The sequence below is a fragment of the Phalacrocorax aristotelis genome, chromosome 21 (assembly GCF_949628215.1).
Source record: "Phalacrocorax aristotelis chromosome 21, bGulAri2.1, whole genome shotgun sequence".
Lineage (NCBI taxonomy): Eukaryota > Metazoa > Chordata > Aves > Suliformes > Phalacrocoracidae > Phalacrocorax > Phalacrocorax aristotelis.
Window position 1 is genome coordinate 4,357,594 of NC_134296.1, and position 20,400 is coordinate 4,377,993.

The window sequence follows — 20,400 nt, forward strand, 5'->3', positions numbered from 1 at the left end:
GGCAGGGCCAGCTCGATCGGCAGATCCCCTCGTGTTGACTAACCACGTGGCTTTTGCTAAATGTGTATCCCAGTGTTAGAATGTCCCACCCCCCATTGCTCTGAGCATAGTTTTTAACAGTCCATTGTACCTTTCAATTTTCCCAGAGGCTGGTGTGTGACAGGGGGTGTGATACACCCACTCAATGCCGTGCTCTTTGGCCCAGGTGTCTATGAGGTTATTTTGGAAATGAGTCCTGTTGTCTGCCTCAATTCTCTCTGGGGTGCCATGTCGCCACAGGACTTGTTTTTCAAGAGCCAGAATAGAGTTCCGGGCCGTGGTGTGGGGCACAGGATATGCTTCCAGCCAGTCATTGTTTCTACCATTGTAAGCACATGGTGCTTGCCTTGGTGGGTTTGTGGGAGTGCGATATAGCCAATTTGCCAGGCCTCGCCATGTTTATATTTCAGCCATCGTCCCCCACACCACAGAGGCTTTACCCGCTTCGCTTCCTTGATGGCAGCGCACGTTTCACATTTGTGGATAGCCTGCACAGTAGCGTCCATGGTCAAGTCCACCCCTCAATCATGAGCCCACCTGTATGTTGCATCTCTCCCTTGATGGCCTGAGGTGTCATGGGCCCACCGAGCTAGAAATAGTTCATCCTTATGTTGCCAGTCCAGATCCACCTCAGCCACTTCCATCTTGGCAGCCTGATCCACCTGCTGGTTGTTTCGATGTTCTTCAGTGGCCCGACTCCTGGGGACGTGAGCATCCACATGCCGTACCTTTACAACCAGGTTCTCTACCTGGGCAGCAATATCTTGCCACAATGTGACAGCCCAGATGGGTTTGCCTCTGCGCTGCCACTTGCTTTGCTTCCGCTGCTGTAACCAGCCCCACAGGGCATTTGCCACCATCCAGGAGTCAGTATAGAGACAGAGCACTGGCCACTTTTCCCGTTCAGCAATATCTAAGGCCAGCTGGATGGCCTTTACCTCTGCAAACTGGCTCGATTCACCTTCTCCTTCAGCAATTTCTGCTATTTGTCATGTAGGACTCCATACAGCAGCCTTCCATCTCCAGTGCTTTCCCACAAGGCGACAGGACCCATCAGTGAACAGGGCGTATTGCTTCTCATTTTCTGGCAGTTTGTTATACAGCGGGGCTTCTTCAGCACGTGTCACCTCCTCCTCTGGTGATAATCCAAAATCTTTGCCTTCTGGCCAGTCCATAATCACTTCCAAGTTTCCTGGGCCACTGGGGTTTCCTATTCGAGCCCGCTGGATGATCAGTGCAACCCATTTACTCCATGTAGCATCAGTTGCATGGTGTGTTGAGGGGACGTTTCCTTTGAACATCCAGCCCAGCACCAGCAGTCGGGGTGCCAGGAGCAGCTGTGCCTCAGTACCAACCACTTCTGAACCAGCTCGGACCCCTTCATATGCTGCCAATATCTCTTTTTCAGTTGGAGTATAGCAGGCTTCGGACCCTCTGTATCCACGACTCCAAAACCCGTGGGGTCGACCTCAGGTCCCCCCATGTGCTTTCTGCCAGAGGCTCCAGGTAGGGCCATTCTCCCCGGCTGCAGTGTAGAGCATATTTTTTACATCTTGTCCTGCCCGGACTGGCCCAAGGGCTGCTGCATGAACTATTTCCTGTTTCATCTGTTCAAAGGCTTGTCGTTGCTCAGGGCCCCATTTGAAATCATTCTTCTTCCAGGTCACTTGATAGAGAGGGCTTACGATCAGACTGTAATTTGGAATATGCATTCTCCAAAAACCCACAACCCCTAAAAGTGCTTGTGTTTCCTTTTTGCTAGTTGGTGGAGACATGGCTGCTATTTTGTTGATCACATCCATTGGGATCTGACAATGCCCATCTTGCCATTTGATTCCTAAGGACTGGATCTCTTGTGCGGGTCCCTTCACCTTACTTTGTTTTATGGCAAAACCAGCTTTCAGAAGGATTTGGACTATTTTCTCTCCTTTCTTAAAAACTTCTTCCGCTGTGTTGCCCCACACAATGATGTCATCAATGTATTGAAGGTGTTCTGGAGCTTCTCCCTGTTCCAGTACAGTCTGAATCAGTCCATGGCAAATGGTAGGACTGTGTTTCCACCCCTGGGGCAGTCGATTCCAGGTGTACTGGACACGCCTCCAAGTGAAAGCAAACTGTGGCCTGCACTCTGCTGCCAGAGGGATTGAGAAGAATGCATTAGCAATATCAATTGTGGCATACCACTTGGCTGCCTTTGACTCCAGTTCGTATTGAAGCTCTAGCATGGCTGGCACCACAGCACTCAGTGGCGGCGTGACTTCGTTCAGGCCATGATAGTCTACTGTTAGCCTACGCTCTCCATTAGATTTCTGCATTGGCCATATGGGACTGTTAAAGGGTGAGCGGGTCTTACTGATGACTCCTTGGCTCTCCAGTCAGTGAATGAGCTCATCAATGGGGATCAGGGAGTCTCAGTTGGTCCGATATTGCCGCCAGTGCACTGTTGTGGTGGTGATCAGCACCTGTTGTTCTTTGACCCTCAGCAACCCCACCACAGAAGGGTCCTTTGAGAGACCGGGCAAGGCAGACAGCTGTTTAATTTCCTCCGTCTCCAAGGCAGCTACACCAAAAGCCCACTTGTAAGCTTTTGGGTCCTTGAAATACCCTCTCCTGAGATAGTCTGTGCCAAGGATGCACGGAGCCTCTGGGCCAGTCACAATGGGGTGCTTCTGCCACTCATTCCCAGATAAGCTCATTTCGGCCTCCAGTACAGTTAGCTCTTGGGATCCCCCTGTCACTCCAGCAATGCTGATGGGTTCTGCCCCTATATAGTTTGATGGCATTAAGGTGCACTGTGCACCGGTGTCCACTAAAGCTTTATACTCCTGTGGGTCAGACGTGCCAGACCATCGGATCCACACAGTCCAGTAAGCCCGGTTATCCCTTTCCTCCACCTGGCTGGAGGCAGGGCCCCTCTAGTCCTGATCATGGCAGTCACAACTCACTTCCTGTAAATGTGAATCAGGAGTCTCTCTGTTAAGCTCAGAAATAAAATCTGCACTTCTACTCCTCTGTCTGGGGACCTGCTCACTGGAAATTGGAGCAGCAGCTTTCCTGGAAGAACCTTCCTGAGTGATTGTTCCTCCTTGCAGCTCACGTTCCCGTGCCTCTAGGGTCGAGGTAGGCTTGCCATCCCACCTCCTCATGTCCTCTCTGTGGTCATGCAGGTAGAACCATAGGGTGGCCCGTGGTGTGTATCCCCTCCTTTGAGCAAAGGACGCTTTTTCCTAACAGCAGAGACACTACTCTGTAGAGGTGGGGAGTAGGACAGACCTTATTTGAGTTGCTGGACCTCTCAGGGTAGTTTCTCTACAGCAGAGACTAGCAAGGAAGAGATATTTGCTTCATACTCCTGGAGTTTATCAATCACCTCCGGCACTGCTGGTGCCTCGTCCTCTCTCCAGGACATCACTGCCAATGAGTTTGCATACAAGGATGGTGCACTCCATACAAACTTCCGTCGTGTGCACTTGGCTTCATCTGGATCCTTAGATGACTGTTGATTGTCCAGGTCACCATAAACCACCTCAAGCACAGCTAATTCCCTTAGATACCGGATGCCTTTCTGCACTGTTGTCCATTTTCCTAGGCGATATGTAACATCTTCTTTGAAGGGATACCTTTCCTTCACTCCGGAGAGGAGTCGCCTCCAGAGGCTGAGGGCTTGTGTTCTGTTTCCAGTTGCTTTGTCAACACCCCCTTCCCCAGAAAGGGAACCCAGTTGTTTGGCTTCTTTTCCCACTAATTCCAGGCTACTGGCCCCATTATCCCAGCATCGGAGCAGCGAGGTGACAATGTGCTCACCTGAACGACAGCTGGAATCTTTTCGCATATCGCGCAACTTGCTCAAGGACAGGGATCGGGTGGTCTCCGTTTCATTTATGACTTCTTCCTCCCCTCCTCCCCGTGACGGCCCTGCTTCTTCATCATCCCGTTCTAAACGAGTTGACGTCCGCTTCCAATATTTCTTCTTGTGTATGGGGGTGACCGATACTGGCATGGGTTGATTCACTGAGTCAGCTCCAGTACCTGTCATGGGCGTTTGAGTAGTCACAGTGCTTGTCCTGGAGGTTTGAGTGCCCGCAGTGCCTGCCACTTTGCCTTTCAATCCAGAGACCTTCTCTTCCCCTTGGGGCCACTGAATACTGGTGAGCAGGGCTCGGTACGCATGGGCCAGGCCCCAGCACATTGCAGTTATCGGTGTCTCTCTGGAGTTCCCAGGGTAACAACATACTTTCTCCAAGTATTCTACTAGTTTTTCAGGATTCTGCACTTGTTCAGGGGTGAAACTCCAAAACACTGGGGGCGCCCACTGCCTTAGGTATTTGCCCATGCTATCCCACATGCCCTGCCACTCGTAACTATCAAGCCTCGGGGCAGATTTCTGGGTGATATTCTGAAGCTGCTTAGTCGAAACCAAAACAACGTGCCCCAAACCTAACAATAAATATATCTTAACTACCCAAGGATGTTCAAGATATAAAAAGGTTGTTGTAATAAACGCAGAGACACCATAGAACAAAGTTGCAAAGATACCATTCCATATTTCCTCCATATAAAGTCTGTCGGAGGAGGAGGTATAATTGCTAATTGCCTCAACAAGGTTGTATCCAAAGTACAGTAACAGTTTCAGCAAAAAAACCCCAAATACCAGATAAAGCTGAAAACCAGTGTTTGCATAACAAGTCTCATAGGCAAAACATTACTAATCACAGCAGAACACAGCAGACTAAACAAACCAACACCAATCTTTAACAAAATTGCAAAAACAAGGACATGGTGCTGTGACAAGCAGGTGGTATTACCTCGAGCCCCACCTTGGGCAGCAAACAAGACTGTTGTGGTTTAGCCGGCAACTCAGCCCCACACAGGCTCGCTCACTCCCCCACCGGTGGGATGGGGCAGAGAATCAGAAGGGTAACGCTCGTGGGTTGAGATAAGAATAGTTTAATAATTAAACAGCAACAACAAGAATGCAATGGAAAGGAAAACAATGAGAAGCACAAAACCTGGGGTGGGGAAGGGGGGAAATGAAAATTAACCATCAAAATAAACCACAGCAACACAGCCACCCACCAACCCAACGCCACCAGTCCCCTAAGCCACCAGTCACCCCCACATACCAACTGGCCCCATTAATATACTGGTCATGGCGTCACATGTCCCCGCCCCTCCCACCATCCTGCCCAGGTGGCAGAGCATGGGAAGCTGGAAGGGTCCCAGACTGCTACAGGTGCTACAGTGAAGAGAATTAACCCCTTCTCAGCCAAAACCAGCACAAGGATTTAGGCCTAGTAGCAAGTTTAAGATACAAGCCCTCCACCTCTCCTTTCCTGTTACCACCGTCCCAGCAGAGACGGAGCAACTCATCAGTGTTCACAGCTGAGCGGCCGCAGCCCATTGTCAAATGAGTTTGTGTCAAACCTCTGGCAGGGGAAGTGGTTTCTTTTTTCAGACTTTGTGGAAGACTCCAGCAAGCTGTGAGCTGCTGAGCGAATTCTTAGGCCACCTTATCTCAGGTTGTGGTTTGGGGGGGGCAAAAAAAGCCTCTTGCAAGAGTATTTGAAAGACCATAAAATTGAGGTAAGGCTTAAAGGAGCTTGTCCCTTTTTCACAGAAATGGAGAAAAAGGAGACTAATATAAGACCATTTAAGAGCATTTTGTCTGAATTCTTGGCGTGGGGAGCGTGCGGTCTAGCAATAGAGGAACAAAAGGTGAGGGAGAGGGGGAGTCTGGGGAACACTCAAGTGTTTCCCCCAGGTTTCACGGTTATTTGTCACGTGTATAGCAATTATTTTTGTGCTGTCGCCTGTTTATCAGTACAACCCTTGCGGTAAGTAAGAGAGAAGACGGGTAGAGAAAAGGACTGTAAGCAAGCGGGCAGCAGAGCGTTTGCAGAAGCCAGATCTGCGGTGTTTCTCGTGGCGGGGGTCTGTCCGTGCCCTGTGCAGCGTCAGGAGTTGTGCAAGAGGAGGAAGTGCCAGGCTGGCAGAGGCAATGCTGTGCTGCCAGCGCCGGCTTAGGAACGTTTCCCTGTTTGAGAGGCCGTGATGTGCCATTTAGGGAGGACAGACTGCAGCCATTTTTTCAAACTTCCCAGTGTTTAGCTCTCTCCACTGATAGAGAAGAGGAGGAGGAACGTGGTATCGCAGCATCCCTCTGCACTGCTGATAGGAAAATGGGGTCTTTTCCTTACTCCTAATTTGTTTTTTCCTGCATTGAAAAGGATAACACAAATTCAATAAAAAATCTGATCTTTGACAGAAAGCAGGTATATTTTGGGGTCGTAGGTCACAAACTTGCACTAAAGTATGGTTTTGCTGAACCAAAGCTTGCTGTCTGCCTGTGAAGGTCTTTGTGTTGTGGTGTGGGAGGATTCCTTGGTTTTAGCCTGTCCTGCTTGGAGCCTGAGTCAGAAACAACCCCTTAAAAAATGAAGAACTTGTGCTGCGTGGCTCGGTGCCTGCTCCACTGCAGTTCTGCACAAGCCCTTGTGACGGCTGTTGGCTTCGGCGTGGGTGTCTGAGAGAAAGGGAGGGATCAGGCAGGAAACTGGTTGTCAGAAGACGAGGATCTTCTCCAGCTCTGGCTACACTTGGTTCTGTGCTCAGGGACAGGTCTTTTCCTACCTATCGAAGCTTTGTGTCTAGAGGAAGAGAGAGCACAAATTTATGTGGAATACTATTCCCTCTATGGAATAGTTACCAGGCCTGCGCTGGCTGCGTGGAGGCTTCAAAAGACTGAGGATATAAAAGGTTTGGTGGGGAACGAGAAGACCCTGTCAGTCGCCTCTGATAGAAAATCTGTGCTGGTCATTCCTGGGCGCTGCTGAAATAGTAGTAGCCCGCCGTCATTTGGGTGAGCCCACTTCCAAAATTATTAGCAACTCTTTTCTGTTGCTAATTTGCTCCCTTGCTGCCTCCCCAAGCCCCAAGACCTTCCTTTCCCTTGGCAGAGGCTTTCAGAGGGGCGCTTCCCTTCAGCGTTGCTGTTTGTGCTGCATGAAAGGTGCAGTGCTCTGTGCGCTTAGTCTGATGTGCCTCAGTGCCCGGGATCCTGCGCCTTAATAATCACCTCCCAAGAGGCGTTTAACAGCCATGAAACACGTGCTTTAGGGCCTTCCTCTCCTGATTCACACAGGTTTAGCCTGTCCTTCAGCAGGTGGGATTTCTGAGGAATATTGCACGTGCAGAGAAGGAATCCCTGCCAGGACAGTGGTCCCTTGAGCAGTGACCACCTGGGCCTTTCAGGGAGTGGTGGAGCTGGGCCAGGCAGGGCCAGGGGACGTGTTGTTTGCAGGACATGCTCATACCAGCGTGTAACAGAAGAGCAGAAGCAGGAGGAATCTCAGCTCCGTGCCTGCCTTGGAGTCAAGGGAAAGGGCAACACTGAAGGCAGGCGAGAGGAGCAGCCGATGTCTTCTCTCGGTACCCTCCTGTGCCACCCTGGTACTGCTGGAGGAAGTGCCTGAGCTTAGTGCCTTAACCACATGGCTTGGCCCAGAAATCCTGCGCTGCTCTTTTGCAACCCAATTCATCCTTCAGTGACTGAATTGTGCATATCAACAGAGCTTGGCCAGTTCAGAAGACACAGGTGGATTAGGCAGAATCAGAGGAGAAGCTGTTTCCTTCTCGCCATTGCCTCAACAGAAGCCAAGCTTCGCCACGTTGCTGCACTTTCAAGGCTGTCCCCGAAAGAGCCCTTGGCACTCCCACTAGCAACATGGTTCAAAGCAGCCAGCCCTTGGCCTCAGAAAAGTGGAGGAATGGCTCTGTTTTCAGAGGCACGTAAACCTCCGTTGGCTGGTTCTGAGCCTGGGTGCTTCGCAGGCCTGGGTTCTACCACAGCAGAGGTGCGGGAAGGAGAAAGGCATGGGGTGGTGCAACGCCACAGCCCTGTAGTTGTGCACCTGCTGGGCAGAGCCAGCAGAGGGAACGGGGAATGGCTTCTGTAGCATTTCCCCTCCTTCCCTTTGGCCTCCCCGAGGAACTCTGCCTCCTGGAAATCAGGACAAAGCCAGCTGTCGTCAAGGTGAGCAAAGGCACCCGTGGAAGCCTCCAGTCCAACCCTCAAGCCACGATGTGTGCACCACAGCCACGATCAAAGGCTCCCTTTAGCAATGGCTGTCACAGCTCTGGGGTGGCCTCACTCATGGCTCTTCCCCAGCTGGCTTTACCTCAAATAGCTGCTTTGGGAAGCACAGGTGGAGGCAGGGCTTCCTTGTCTTGACTCCGTGCTTCCCTGGCCTTACTCTCGTTCTAGCTGTTTTAAGGAAGCTGCAGAAGGACTGTCGTTCCTCCCTGCTCCCCAGACACCTCGTGCTTGCCATACTGGAAATCATTTACGTCTGTAAATAATCCACTCGCAATTACCATTGTGTCCCCCCTGTTATATCAGCTGATGTTGGGACCGACCCGCTTACGCTCATACTCCTTCCCCTGCTCTCTGTGTCATACTTCCTGCAGCTTCTTGGCACAGCCTTCCCGTGTCTTGCTCTGTGCTAAGGACCTTCCTCCTTCAGCAGCAGGGCTCGTCCTTGCCGTTAGCGCAGCCAGGCCAATTCCGTTCAAAAGCGTCCCAGTGCCCTGCCCTCCCCCCCAGTGCAATATCACATGCTGCTCCCTTCTTTCCTTTCTCCGGAAAGACTCCTTTTTGGTCCTCCCTGCTGTCTTGATTCCACGCTGCCTTGGTTCAAGCAGCAAGTCTGTGTCTTCTTGGGGAAGAGAGGGTGTGAGGCATCAGGGCAGCCAGGTGGTGCTGAACAAAGTCAGGGCCTTGGATTAGGGGGTGGTGAAAGGACGGGGCAGCGTGCACATGCTCCACATGGGAAGCCATGCCTGAAACTTCAGATTTCAGCTGCTGCTTCGTTCTGTGTTCAATGTACAGGCCTCAAAGGCCGCATAAAAACGCTGTGGCTGTGGATGGCCCTGAGAGCAAATCCAGCGCTGAGGCTTAGGAATAACTGACTTGTCTAGAAGGTGCAGTGTTGGAGGCTCTTGCTAGTGTAAGCCTCAGCAGCCGCACGGAATCCCTCCCACAGCCCTCTGCCCTCTGTGAAGGGACACTTGTACGTGCACTCAGAAGTGACATCACCTCCGTTCCCTCCTACCGCCAACAGGCCAGTGTGCACACTCTGTTTCTTGACCTGAAGCTGAACATTTTGCTTTAGTCCGAAAGCCTCTTACTATCTTACTTCTTACCTGAGCAGAGTGATGACTTTAGGTTATAGGGGAATTTGCATTAAGTCTCAAAACGTCTACGTGTTACTTCTGTGCCCCGTTACTGTTTGGTAGCTGCAAGACCTTCTGGTGCTCAGGTTCACACAGCACAATCGTCAGTTTGCAAAGTTTGCAACGCAGCATATCATCGGGTTGCAATACACCCTCAAGCTATTGGCCTTCAGGGAGACGCCGGTTCTGCTTATGCCGACGGCCCAGTGCTCGTATCCCCCGCCCATTACATGGCAAATGGCCCTGGTCACAGCAAGGTTAGACGTTTATCCCTACGGCGCTGGCATGGGTTTGCTTGGCCGTGGTAGGAGCGGGATAGAGTTTGTACCAGTGAAGAGAGTTGAAATACCAACCCCACCCACGACCAGAGGAATATTGCTCCTTTTCAAAAGGTCAGTCCTCCACGGCTGCCTCTCCAAAAGAGTCTGTGTTTTACTGGAGTTGAAGAAAGCAGATGCGTAGGGGATCCTGAGAATTACCCAGCACGTCTGTCTGACCTGAGAGGATCTGCACACTTGGGGCAAAATTCTCTCCTGGCCTCTAACAGGAGGGAAGGCTTAAGATGCATAGGCAACATAGACACGGCAGCGGAAGCGTAGACCTTTCCCCAGTGTCCATCCACACACCTCCTCCTCCCCGTTCCCACTTTGTATTCCAGTTTTTTTCTCCCGTTTCTGGACTGTTTGGGGATTCTGTGCTTCACCCCTTGTCGTTCATCGGCAACTGCTTGAGTGCAATGATAGCATATTCCACGTTTTCCTCTTCGGGTTTCCTGTGAGTCTGATTTGGTTCAGCATTGCAGTAGAGAGGATCCTCAGGGCTGAGTTGGGATTTAAAGTTCAGGGTAACGTATTTTAGGTCTGTGCTGTCATGACTGGGACTTTCCATTCTTTCAGTGCTGTCAGGCTGTGAAAAGAAAGGGAAAACCCTTGTTTGCATGATGCCGTGCCAGGCCACAGCTGTTATCAGAAGAACAGGATTCTCCCAGGAGGAGAGGAGAGGCCATGTAAAAACTTACCTTTGGGCATGACTGAGGTGGAAGAAGAGAGGACTCTTTCCTTCATCCCCTCCCCTCGAGACAGGTTACAACCCCATCATTTCACCTTGGCTTCTAGTCTTGGAGCAATTTCTCAGAGATTACTAGAATTTGCTCCACTGTGGTTTAGAGTTTCCTTACGTGAATTACGCCCCTCTCTCTCCACCTGGGAACATTCCTCTCTCTGGTGACATTCAATCCCATTTCCCCTCCTGCTCACAGCCAGAAATGAGCAGCAGGATCCTCATCAGCCAGCTCCTCACAGACTATTGGTAAGGCAGTCAGGTGCCACATGGGAAATCGATTGTCTCCCTTACCTGTGCTATGTCCTCTGGTTTGTCATAGATGTCCTCTGCTTGACTGGGACCTTTGGAATGAGCCAAAAGCAGAGGCGTTAGAAGCAGAGAAGTCCATGAAGTGCCTGGACGTTGCCTATGCTTCAGGATTGCTGGGGAAGGCTGTGGGATCGCCCAGTGGTGGCAGCAATGGCTGTGCCAGTGGGACACATCTACCCTGAACTGGTGAAGACATTGCTGTCACTCTAGTTCTCCTCTACCATGGTAGGAGGTGCCCTGTGCAGAGCCTGGAGGAGCATGGGTTTGACTTACTGTGAGAGGAGACGGCAGCAAGGAGCCTGCCTTGAGGCTTCTCAGGCTGCCCCTGCCTTATCCTCTCCCAGGCACTGTGAGGTGGGAATAAGCTCGCCTGGAGCAGAAAAGTGAAGGCCAGAGAAGGCCCTGTTCAGCACAGACTAGAGCACGAGGCATCACCAGCCTCCACATACCTCTTCTCTTGAGCTGCTTGCGCCGCCTGATGCACAGCGTGATCGAGGTGATCAGTGCCAGGATGAAGAGGACGCTCAGGACCCCAGAGAGTAGGATGAAGATGTTTACAGCTGAGCTGAAGCCAGGGGAGCAGAGGAGTTAGCAGCGTTAGATGGTAGCACAGCGTGATGCTGGCGCAGCCTGTTACCAAACAGTGACCAAAAAAGGGACAGGAATAGCTTTTATGGCCTTGGAAGGAGGGTCTGGTTCTCCTGCAGAAATGCTACCTTGACTTCTCTACATGGCTGTGCCTTCTGAGCTTTTCCTAAAGTACTCCCTGGGCTGTAAAAACAAGCCGCCGTTGAGAGCTGAGAGCACAACTCCAGGGTCTCTGGAGCGGGTACTGCCTTCTCCTCCTGTGCGTTGCTGCACCTGGCACACTGGAGCTGACGTGCGATTGTACCCTTAGGTGCTGCTGTGGTGTTGATGACAGCAGACGTCCAAAGGAAGAAAATCCTTTACCTCTTAGGGCCTGGTCGAGACAGGCGAAGTCGAGACAGAAGGGCTTAGGGGCAGAATCAGGGGGTTTCTGTTGCCACAAAGAGCAGAGCCCAAAGATATAAGGGTGAAAAAGTAGGTAGGCATGTACATTCCAGAAGGGTGCGAGACGATTTTATCAATATCTGCTTCTTCCTTTGTGATTACGCTCAGGGCAGAGCTGGAAGAAGAGAGGCCACCTTTGGCAGGATGTCTGTCATACCTTAATTTTCTGTGAGCAGGAGCCTTCAGAGTGCCCAAGAGTGCCTGGGCAGTGAGACAGGTGTGTTGTGGGCGAGACATTACTAACTCTTGCCTGTGTTCAAACTCAGTGACCTCCCCTAGGCCTTACCTCGGTGCTGGGCTGTCGCCAGAAGGGGTTGAGTGATTGGTGCCTGCAGAACCTGACAAAGTTGGTCCAGCCGATACTGCAATGACAAACGTGAAGAGGAGACCAGTCACTACAGGGCTGCTTTGCATTTACCACCTCCATTTCCCGGCCACTGCTACACGGGTAGAAAGCCACTCCCGCAGTGACACCCAGCGCAGACAAGCTGCCCAGGCCGTAAGCTGTGCCATCAAGCCATGCTGGCAGCAGGCAAAGTCAGGTGAGGATCAAAAGGTGGGAGGGAGGGAGGGAGGAAGGGAGGGAGGGAGGGAGGAAAGGGGGAGGGAGGGGTGAGGAGCTCAGCAGGAGCCCCGCTCTGCGTGTACCACCGCAACACGTGGAGGGGGAAGCGCTGCAAGTGCAAGCAGATATGCTCTATGGCAGAGATCTTCAGGCAGCAATGAAGCACTTGACGACTCTGTGCTGAAGCAGGCAGGGGCTTGTGAAAAGTGAGCAAAGAGCATTGCCCGTGAAGGACTCGGCTGGAAGAATTGTTCCAGGAGAGTTTCTGTGCACAGGGGAGGTTGTGTGTGCAGGAGCCTGCTTGCTCTGAGCCTGCGTTCGGCGGCATGTGTCGGGATTTTCACCTAGAGAATGAGGCCGTCCCCTCTCCCCTCCTGGATTGCCATATCCCTTCCGCGCTGCTCTGCCAACCTCCAGACAGAGAGGCTGCAGCACGGTGCCAGTCTGCCACGAGCAGGTGCCAAAGCGTTACCACTTTGTGTTAAACCATCGCGCTGGAAGGAAAACAAGAAGCCTCAGACCTTAAAACTAGGGGTGTAAAGGTCGTCCTCTCGGCAACCACATGGGAAGGTCTCAATAGTCTTTGGAAGGCAAGGCATGAGTTGCTGTAAAGGGACAGAACTGGCATCATGAGACTGAGTGGCAGAAACACCTCTGTGAGGACGACTGAAGCTGCACTCGCGTAAAAGAGAGGTAAGCCAGCCCATGCATGTGGTTCAGTTCTGAGGCCTGCTGCTCTTCCAGAGCATGGTTAGTGTGAGAAGGTACGATGATGTGGGGTTTGGGCAGGGAAACGCAGCCAGGTGTAGCGCGGGAGGTGGTGTAAGCTGGGCAGTGCAGAGACTAGAGGGAGAGAGCAGGAAAGTGCGTCTGGAGTGTAGAAGCCACCGCGTTTCCCTACAGGTCAGGACTCACCCTTAGAAATATTGAGCGTAACCTCCGCCATTCGGAAAAGATGCAGGTGTTCATAAAGCGCACACCAGTACACGCCGGAGTCCCGTGCCTGCACGTCCTCCATGGTGATGGTGACAATCCCCCGCTGGCTGTCGTCCTGGATCGTGACTCTGCCTTTCCGGGGTGCCCTGAGGTACCGTGAAGGCTTTGAAATCGTGTTGACCATGGCAGTACATGCTTGCTGAGCTCCCTCTTTGCACCAGGCTTTGTTCAGAGCCCCATAGTGCTGGGCGCTGTACTGACACTGGACAGAGACATTGTCTGACTCCTTGGCTGTGTATTGTTGGAGCCCTGGAAAACAGCCGGCACGCCTGGTGAGATGCCAAAGCAGGCCCAGCGGCACCCCTTTGCCAGCCCTGGAATAGACGCTGTGGGCTGAGTGGTCCCTGGGTGTCCTTCTCCCTCCAGAGACGAGGAGCAGAAGGGGGCTGGAGCCAGATTCCTGGCGCAGAGGTGAGTCACAGCTTGGGAGGGGTCCTGTCCCTCCCCTTCCTTTGGTTGCCCATGGACGGCGTGGCCACAGGCGCTCAGCCTGTAGGCTCTGGGAGGCAATGACCAGGGAGGGGTGGCCAGTGCGGGGCCAGAGCCAGAGCAATGGCTGGCCGTGGGGGAGGTCTCCAGCAGTGGGCAGCGTGGGCCAGCGAGTGCTGAGCTGGGGAAGGTGCTGCTGGAGCCGCTGGCTCGTGGCTGTGGGAAGCAGTTGTGACGAGTGGCCCCGTTTGTGGGAGGTGATGGGAACGTGGCGGGAGTCTCTGCTGGGAGCAGGCAGAGCACGGAGGGCCAGGCCTGAGCTTTGGCTCCAAGGGGCAGGCGCCAGCGTGTCCGGCAGAGAGAGAGGCAGGCAGGGAGAGATGGGCGCGAGGTGTGCGGCGGCAGCGCTGGGCTTCTCCCTGCTCTGAGGTGTGGTGCAGGACGGGAGGGGGAACAGGCAGGGGAGGTGGGGCTGAAATCTGCCAACAGCCACGCTTGGCTGCCAGTAGGTACTCACTCTTGGACACCGAGAGCTTGACCCCCATTATAGGGGTGAAGGGACCGCCTCTGGAGAGTGCACACCAGTACAGGCCGGTGTCCTGGGCCTGCAGCTTCTGCATGGTGATGGTGACAGTCCTCTCCCGGGTGTCATCCCAGATCAATGTTCTGCCTTCCAGGTCTTTATTGTTCTGAAGTGCTGAAGGGTAATTTATCCTCGCCACGATGTTACACTCAGTCTGACCTTGTGTTCGACACCAGGTTTTTGTATCTGTGCCGTAGCCCTGGGTGCTGTACGGGCACTGCACAGAGAGAGTGTCCAACTCGTACTGGTGCAACTCTGCGAAAGAGCACATGCGGTCACTGAGCGGCGAGCGGTGGGCACACGGGCATCCGACCCCGGCCTGAGCTGGGCAGCTGGGCCAACCTGTGCCCTGGGGCAAGTCCGTCATGGGCGGCCGTCAGGCAGGGCAGGGGTGAGGTAGGGCAGGACAAGAGGGAGCAGGGAGGCTGCAGGGCCAGCGAGTGTGTGGGTCTCCTTTAGAGCGTGCTGGTGTGAGCGGGGAAGGTGGGGAGCGAGGCTGGGGAGGGTGAGTGTCTGTGGGGTTTGGGGGCAGCCGCTCAGCTGTGTGGTGGAGGGGGGAAAGAACGGGGGAGGGAATGATGCTGCTTTCTGACAAGATTTGTTTTTGTGTGGGGAAAAAGGTACTCACCCTTCAAAACAATCAAAGAGATCGTCTTTGTTTGAACATGGTAGTGTCTGTGGTCACGGTAAGCACAGGAGTATATGCCTGAGTCCTCTGCCTGGAGGTTGACCATGGTGATGGACACGGTGCGATTCAGGGGATAGTCCTCTATTGTAACCTTCCCATTTGTGGCCCAGGTCACATATGGGTATCGGCTTGATATGGTCGTCTCCACTAAGGGCTCACATTTGTCACCTCTCAGGTGGCACCAGGCTTTTGGTTGCCAGTAGCCTGTGTCTGCTGTGTAAGGACACTGGGTATAGAGAGTACTTCCTTCTGATAATCTCTCCACAGCATCGGTTGTTTGGGCATGGAGACCTGTAAATATGAGATGTGGTGAGGGTGAGGGGAGCTGATGCAGGGCTGCCCACACACTCCTGATATATACCGGGGGAATCTCTGCCTCTGACGTTCCTCCATGGGCACTTGTGTCAGGAGGATCTCCAGAAACCATGACCCATTTCCCCTGCTAAATTCAGCAGCTTGGCAACGGGAAAGTTGATTTCTGGTGATCAGTGCTGAGATGTGAGCTGGGACTGCAGCTGCGATTTGAAACCCACAGACGTGTGCGTGTAGAGGGGTTGGACCTTGAAGGCTGATTGGAGCCGTGCGTGGCGCAGTGCTTGGAGGTGCCCCCGCAGCCCACCCGCTGTTCCCGCCCCTGGCCTGAGGTGAACTGGAGGCCAAGCCCTCCCCACACAGGGGGTGGCAGTGCTGGGGCTCAGGCGCCCCTCAGGAGCCAGGTGGCCACCTGTACGGGATGTGGGGCTGGGACAGAGGGAAGGAGCAAGGGCAGTGTGTGCTGGGGACAAAATGCTTGAGCCGTGTCTGGGCCTGAGCTTGCCCCAGCAGCCTGCAGCCCCTCCATGCCACGTCCTGCGAGGATGCCCAGCGACGCGGGGGAGCGAGGCTGTGCTGGGCACAGGGCTGCCCAGGCACCCCACATAGGCAGTCCCTGCTCTGAAGGGTTCATCCTTTGGCCCTGAGAGGTGCTGCTGAAGAGCTGGGGGAAAGCTAGCGCTTGCTGGGGGAGATGAAGAGAGTGGGGGAGAGGAGGGAGGCCCGTGTAGGGGCAGCTCTGCCCAGAGCACATCTGTGCCAGAGAGATGGTGCGAGCGCTCTGCACGCACAGCCCCGCATGGGTCGGGCACCGAGAGGCAAACAAGCCTTTGCAGAGGGAAACAAGGACCTGGGACTGTTTGGCCTTGCTTCCCCAACCTCCCACATGTTGGAAGGTTTGTGGTTTCTGCTGGGGTGTCAGGGGAGGCAGGTGGGCGCCCCCGGACAGCTCTGTCCTGACCCAGGGATGCAATCAGGGGAGCGGCGCGGGGCCAGGCAGTGCGATGGGAAACAGTGAGTGGGGGAGGCGGCGGGGCTGCTTTGGAGTGTGGAGCTCTCTGCTCCCAGGGTGGTTTGCGCTGAGAGGCTGGAGGAGCGAGACGTGCGGTGGTGGGAACTGGGGCTGCCCCTTCCCTCCCCATGCCTGCCAGGAGTTGCTCAGCTCAGAGTGCGGCCGGTGTTGGGTTTCCCCCCGCTGTGGAGCTGCAGAGGCAGCGGGAAGCGGGGCAGGGTGTCCCTCTGCCCCTGGGTGCGTGGGAAGCCTGAGGCATGGCCAGCCCTTCTCTTACCTGGGACCCAGAGCGGCAGCAGGAGGAGGACTCTCAGCTCCACGGCCATCGTCAAGCCCAGGCAAGGGGCATTGCTGGGGGCTGCCCAGCGTGTCCCGTTCAAAAGTGTCTGCCTCGCGAGCCCTCCCGCATCGCAGTGACGCTGCTGGAGGAAGTGCCTGAGCTCTTGCTTTCCAACGGAAATCCTTCACCCCGTTCTGCAGCAACACTGATATATTTTCAGAGTGCGTTTGGGGAAGTGGCTGAGATCAGAGCTCAGCCCGTCCTGATGGCAAAGGCCCTTTGCTGCTCTTGCCTGAGATAAATTAGGTGAGTGTTGTGGTTTAGTTGGCAACTCAGCCCCACACGGCCGCTCACTCACTCCCCCACCGGTGCACTACAGGGACTCCTTCCCCTTCCACAATATGTAGGATTTCTGACTGGGCAGGGCCAGCTCGATCGGCAGATCCCCTCGTGTTGACTAACCACGTGGCTTTTGCTAAATGTGTATCCCAGTGTTAGAATGTCCCACCCCCCATTGCTCTGAGCATAGTTTTTAACAGTCCATTGTACCTTTCAATTTTCCCAGAGGCTGGTGTGTGACGGGGGTGTGATACACCCACTCAATGCCGTGCTCTTTGGCCCAGGTGTCTATGAGGTTATTTTGGAAATGAGTCCTGTTGTCTGCCTCAATTCTCTCTGGGGTGCCATGTCGCCACAGGACTTGTTTTTCAAGAGCCAGAATAGAGTTCCGGGCCGTGGTGTGGGGCACAGGATATGCTTCCAGCCAGTCATTGTTTCTACCATTGTAAGCACATGGTGCTTGCCTTGGTGGGTTTGTGGGAGTGCGATATAGCCAATTTGCCAGGCCTCGCCATGTTTATATTTCAGCCATCGTCCCCCACACCACAGAGGCTTTACCCGCTTCGCTTCCTTGATGGCAGCGCACGTTTCACATTTGTGGATAGCCTGCACAGTAGCGTCCATGGTCAAGTCCACCCCTCAATCATGAGCCCACCTGTATGTTGCATCTCTCCCTTGATGGCCTGAGGTGTCATGGGCCCACCGAGCTAGAAATAGTTCATCCTTATGTTGCCAGTCCAGATCCACCTCAGCCACTTCCATCTTGGCAGCCTGATCCACCTGCTGGTTGTTTCGATGTTCTTCAGTGGCCCGACTCCTGGGGACGTGAGCATCCACATGCCGTACCTTTACAACCAGGTTCTCTACCTGGGCAGCAATATCTTGCCACAATGTGACAGCCCAGATGGGTTTGCCTCTGCGCTGCCACTTGCTTTGCTTCCGCTGCTGTAACCAGCCCCACAGGGCATTTGCCACCATCCAGGAGTCAGTATAGAGACAGAGCACTGGCCACTTTTCCCGTTCAGCAATATCTAAGGCCAGCTGGATGGCCTTTACCTCTGCAAACTGGCTCGATTCACCTTCTCCTTCAGCAATTTCTGCTATTTGTCATGTAGGACTCCATACAGCAGCCTTCCATCTCCAGTGCTTTCCCACAAGGCGACAGGACCCATCAGTGAACAGGGCGTATTGCTTCTCATTTTCTGGCAGTTTGTTATACAGCGGGGCTTCTTCAGCACGTGTCACCTCCTCCTCTGGTGATAATCCAAAATCTTTGCCTTCTGGCCAGTCCATAATCACTTCCAAGTTTCCTGGGCCACTGGGGTTTCCTATTCGAGCCCGCTGGGTGATCAGTGCAACCCATTTACTCCATGTAGCATCAGTTGCATGGTGTGTTGAGGGGACGTTTCCTTTGAACATCCAGCCCAGCACCAGCAGTCGGGGTGCCAGGAGCAGCTGTGCCTCAGTACCAACCACTTCTGAACCAGCTCGGACCCCTTCATATGCTGCCAATATCTCTTTTTCAGTTGGAGTATAGCAGGCTTCGGACCCTCTGTATCCACGACTCCAAAACCCGTGGGGTCGACCTCAGGTCCCCCCATGTGCTTTCTGCCAGAGGCTCCAGGTAGGGCCATTCTCCCCGGCTGCAGTGTAGAGCATATTTTTTACATCTTGTCCTGCCCGGACTGGCCCAAGGGCTGCTGCATGAACTATTTCCTGTTTCATCTGTTCAAAGGCTTGTCGTTGCTCAGGGCCCCATTTGAAATCATTCTTCTTCCAGGTCACTTGATAGAGAGGGCTTACGATCAGACTGTAATTTGGAATATGCATTCTCCAAAAACCCACAACCCCTAAAAGTGCTTGTGTTTCCTTTTTGCTAGTTGGTGGAGACATGGCTGCTATTTTGTTGATCACATCCATTGGGATCTGACAATGCCCATCTTGCCATTTGATTCCTAAGGACTGGATCTCTTGTGCGGGTCCCTTCACCTTACTTTGTTTTATGGCAAAACCAGCTTTCAGAAGGATTTGGACTATTTTCTCTCCTTTCTTAAAAACTTCTTCCGCTGTGTTGCCCCACACAATGATGTCATCAATGTATTGAAGGTGTTCTGGAGCTTCTCCCTGTTCCAGTACAGTCTGAATCAGTCCATGGCAAATGGTAGGACTGTGTTTCCACCCCTGGGGCAGTCGATTCCAGGTGTACTGGACACGCCTCCAAGTGAAAGCAAACTGTGGCCTGCACTCTGCTGCCAGAGGGATTGAGAAGAATGCATTAGCAATATCAATTGTGGCATACCACTTGGCTGCCTTTGACTCCAGTTCGTATTGAAGCTCTAGCATGGCTGGCACCACAGCACTCAGTGGCGGCGTGACTTCGTTCAGGCCATGATAGTCTACTGTTAGCCTACGCTCTCCATTAGATTTCTGCATTGGCCATATGGGACTGTTAAAGGGTGAGCGGGTCTTACTGATGACTCCTTGGCTCTCCAGTCAGTGAATGAGCTCATCAATGGGGATCAGGGAGTCTCAGTTGGTCCGATATTGCCGCCAGTGCACTGTTGTGGTGGTGATCAGCACCTGTTGTTCTTTGACCCTCAGCAACCCCACCACAGAAGGGTCCTTTGAGAGACCGGGCAAGGCAGACAGCTGTTTAATTTCCTCTGTCTCCAAGGCAGCTACACCAAAAGCCCACTTGTAAGCTTTTGGGTCCTTGAAATACCCTCTCCTGAGATAGTCTGTGCCAAGGATGCACGGAGCCTCTGGGCCAGTCACAATGGGGTGCTTCTGCCACTCATTCCCAGATAAGCTCATTTCGGCCTCCAGTACAGTTAGCTCTTGGGATCCCCCTGTCACTCCAGCAATGCTGATGGGTTCTGCCCCTATATAGTTTGATGGCATTAAGGTGCACTGTGCACCGGTGTCCACTAAAGCTTTATACTCCTGTGGGTCAGACGTGCCAGACCATCGGATCCACACAGTCCAGTAAGCCCGGTTATCCCTTTCCTCCACCTGGCTGGAGGCAGGGCCCCTCTAGTCCTGATCATGGCAGTCACAACTCACTTCCTGTAAATGTGAATCAGGAGTCTCTCTGTTAAGCTCAGAAATAAAATCTGCACTTCTACTCCTCTGTCTGGGGACCTGCTCACTGGAAATTGGAGCAGCAGCTTTCCTGGAAGAACCTTCCTGAGTGATTGTTCCTCCTTGCAGCTCACGTTCCCGTGCCTCTAGGGTCGAGGTAGGCTTGCCATCCCACCTCCTCATGTCCTCTCTGTGGTCATGCAGGTAGAACCATAGGGTGGCCCGTGGTGTGTATCCCCTCCTTTGAGCAAAGGACGCTTTTTCCTAACAGCAGAGACACTACTCTGTAGAGGTGGGGAGTAGGACAGACCTTATTTGAGTTGCTGGACCTCTCAGGGTAGTTTCTCTACAGCAGAGACTAGCAAGGAAGAGATATTTGCTTCATACTCCTGGAGTTTATCAATCACCTCCGGCACTGCTGGTGCCTCGTCCTCTCTCCAGG

General features: G+C 53.4%; 1 protein-coding gene across 2 annotated transcripts; it reads right to left on the reverse strand.

The window, feature by feature from the left end:
- Positions 1-9,517: 9,517 nt before the first annotated feature.
- On the reverse strand, positions 9,518-16,928 carry LOC142067042 (polymeric immunoglobulin receptor-like). Of its 2 annotated transcripts, none has more exons than XM_075115285.1 (8): positions 16,536-16,928; positions 14,875-15,225; positions 14,181-14,501; positions 13,154-13,483; positions 11,960-12,035; positions 11,091-11,206; positions 10,624-10,673; positions 9,518-10,176 (listed from the first exon to the last, which is right to left on the reverse strand). In XM_075115285.1, exons 1-8 carry the CDS (start codon positions 16,582-16,584, stop codon positions 9,970-9,972), a joined length of 1,500 nt encoding a protein of 499 aa, XP_074971386.1. In that variant the 5' UTR covers positions 16,585-16,928; the 3' UTR covers positions 9,518-9,969. The 2 variants fall into 2 exon arrangements, with proteins under 2 accessions (XP_074971386.1, XP_074971387.1); XM_075115286.1 differs by having other exon boundaries at positions 10,002-10,090.
- Between the last annotated feature and the right edge of the window lie 3,472 nt (positions 16,929-20,400).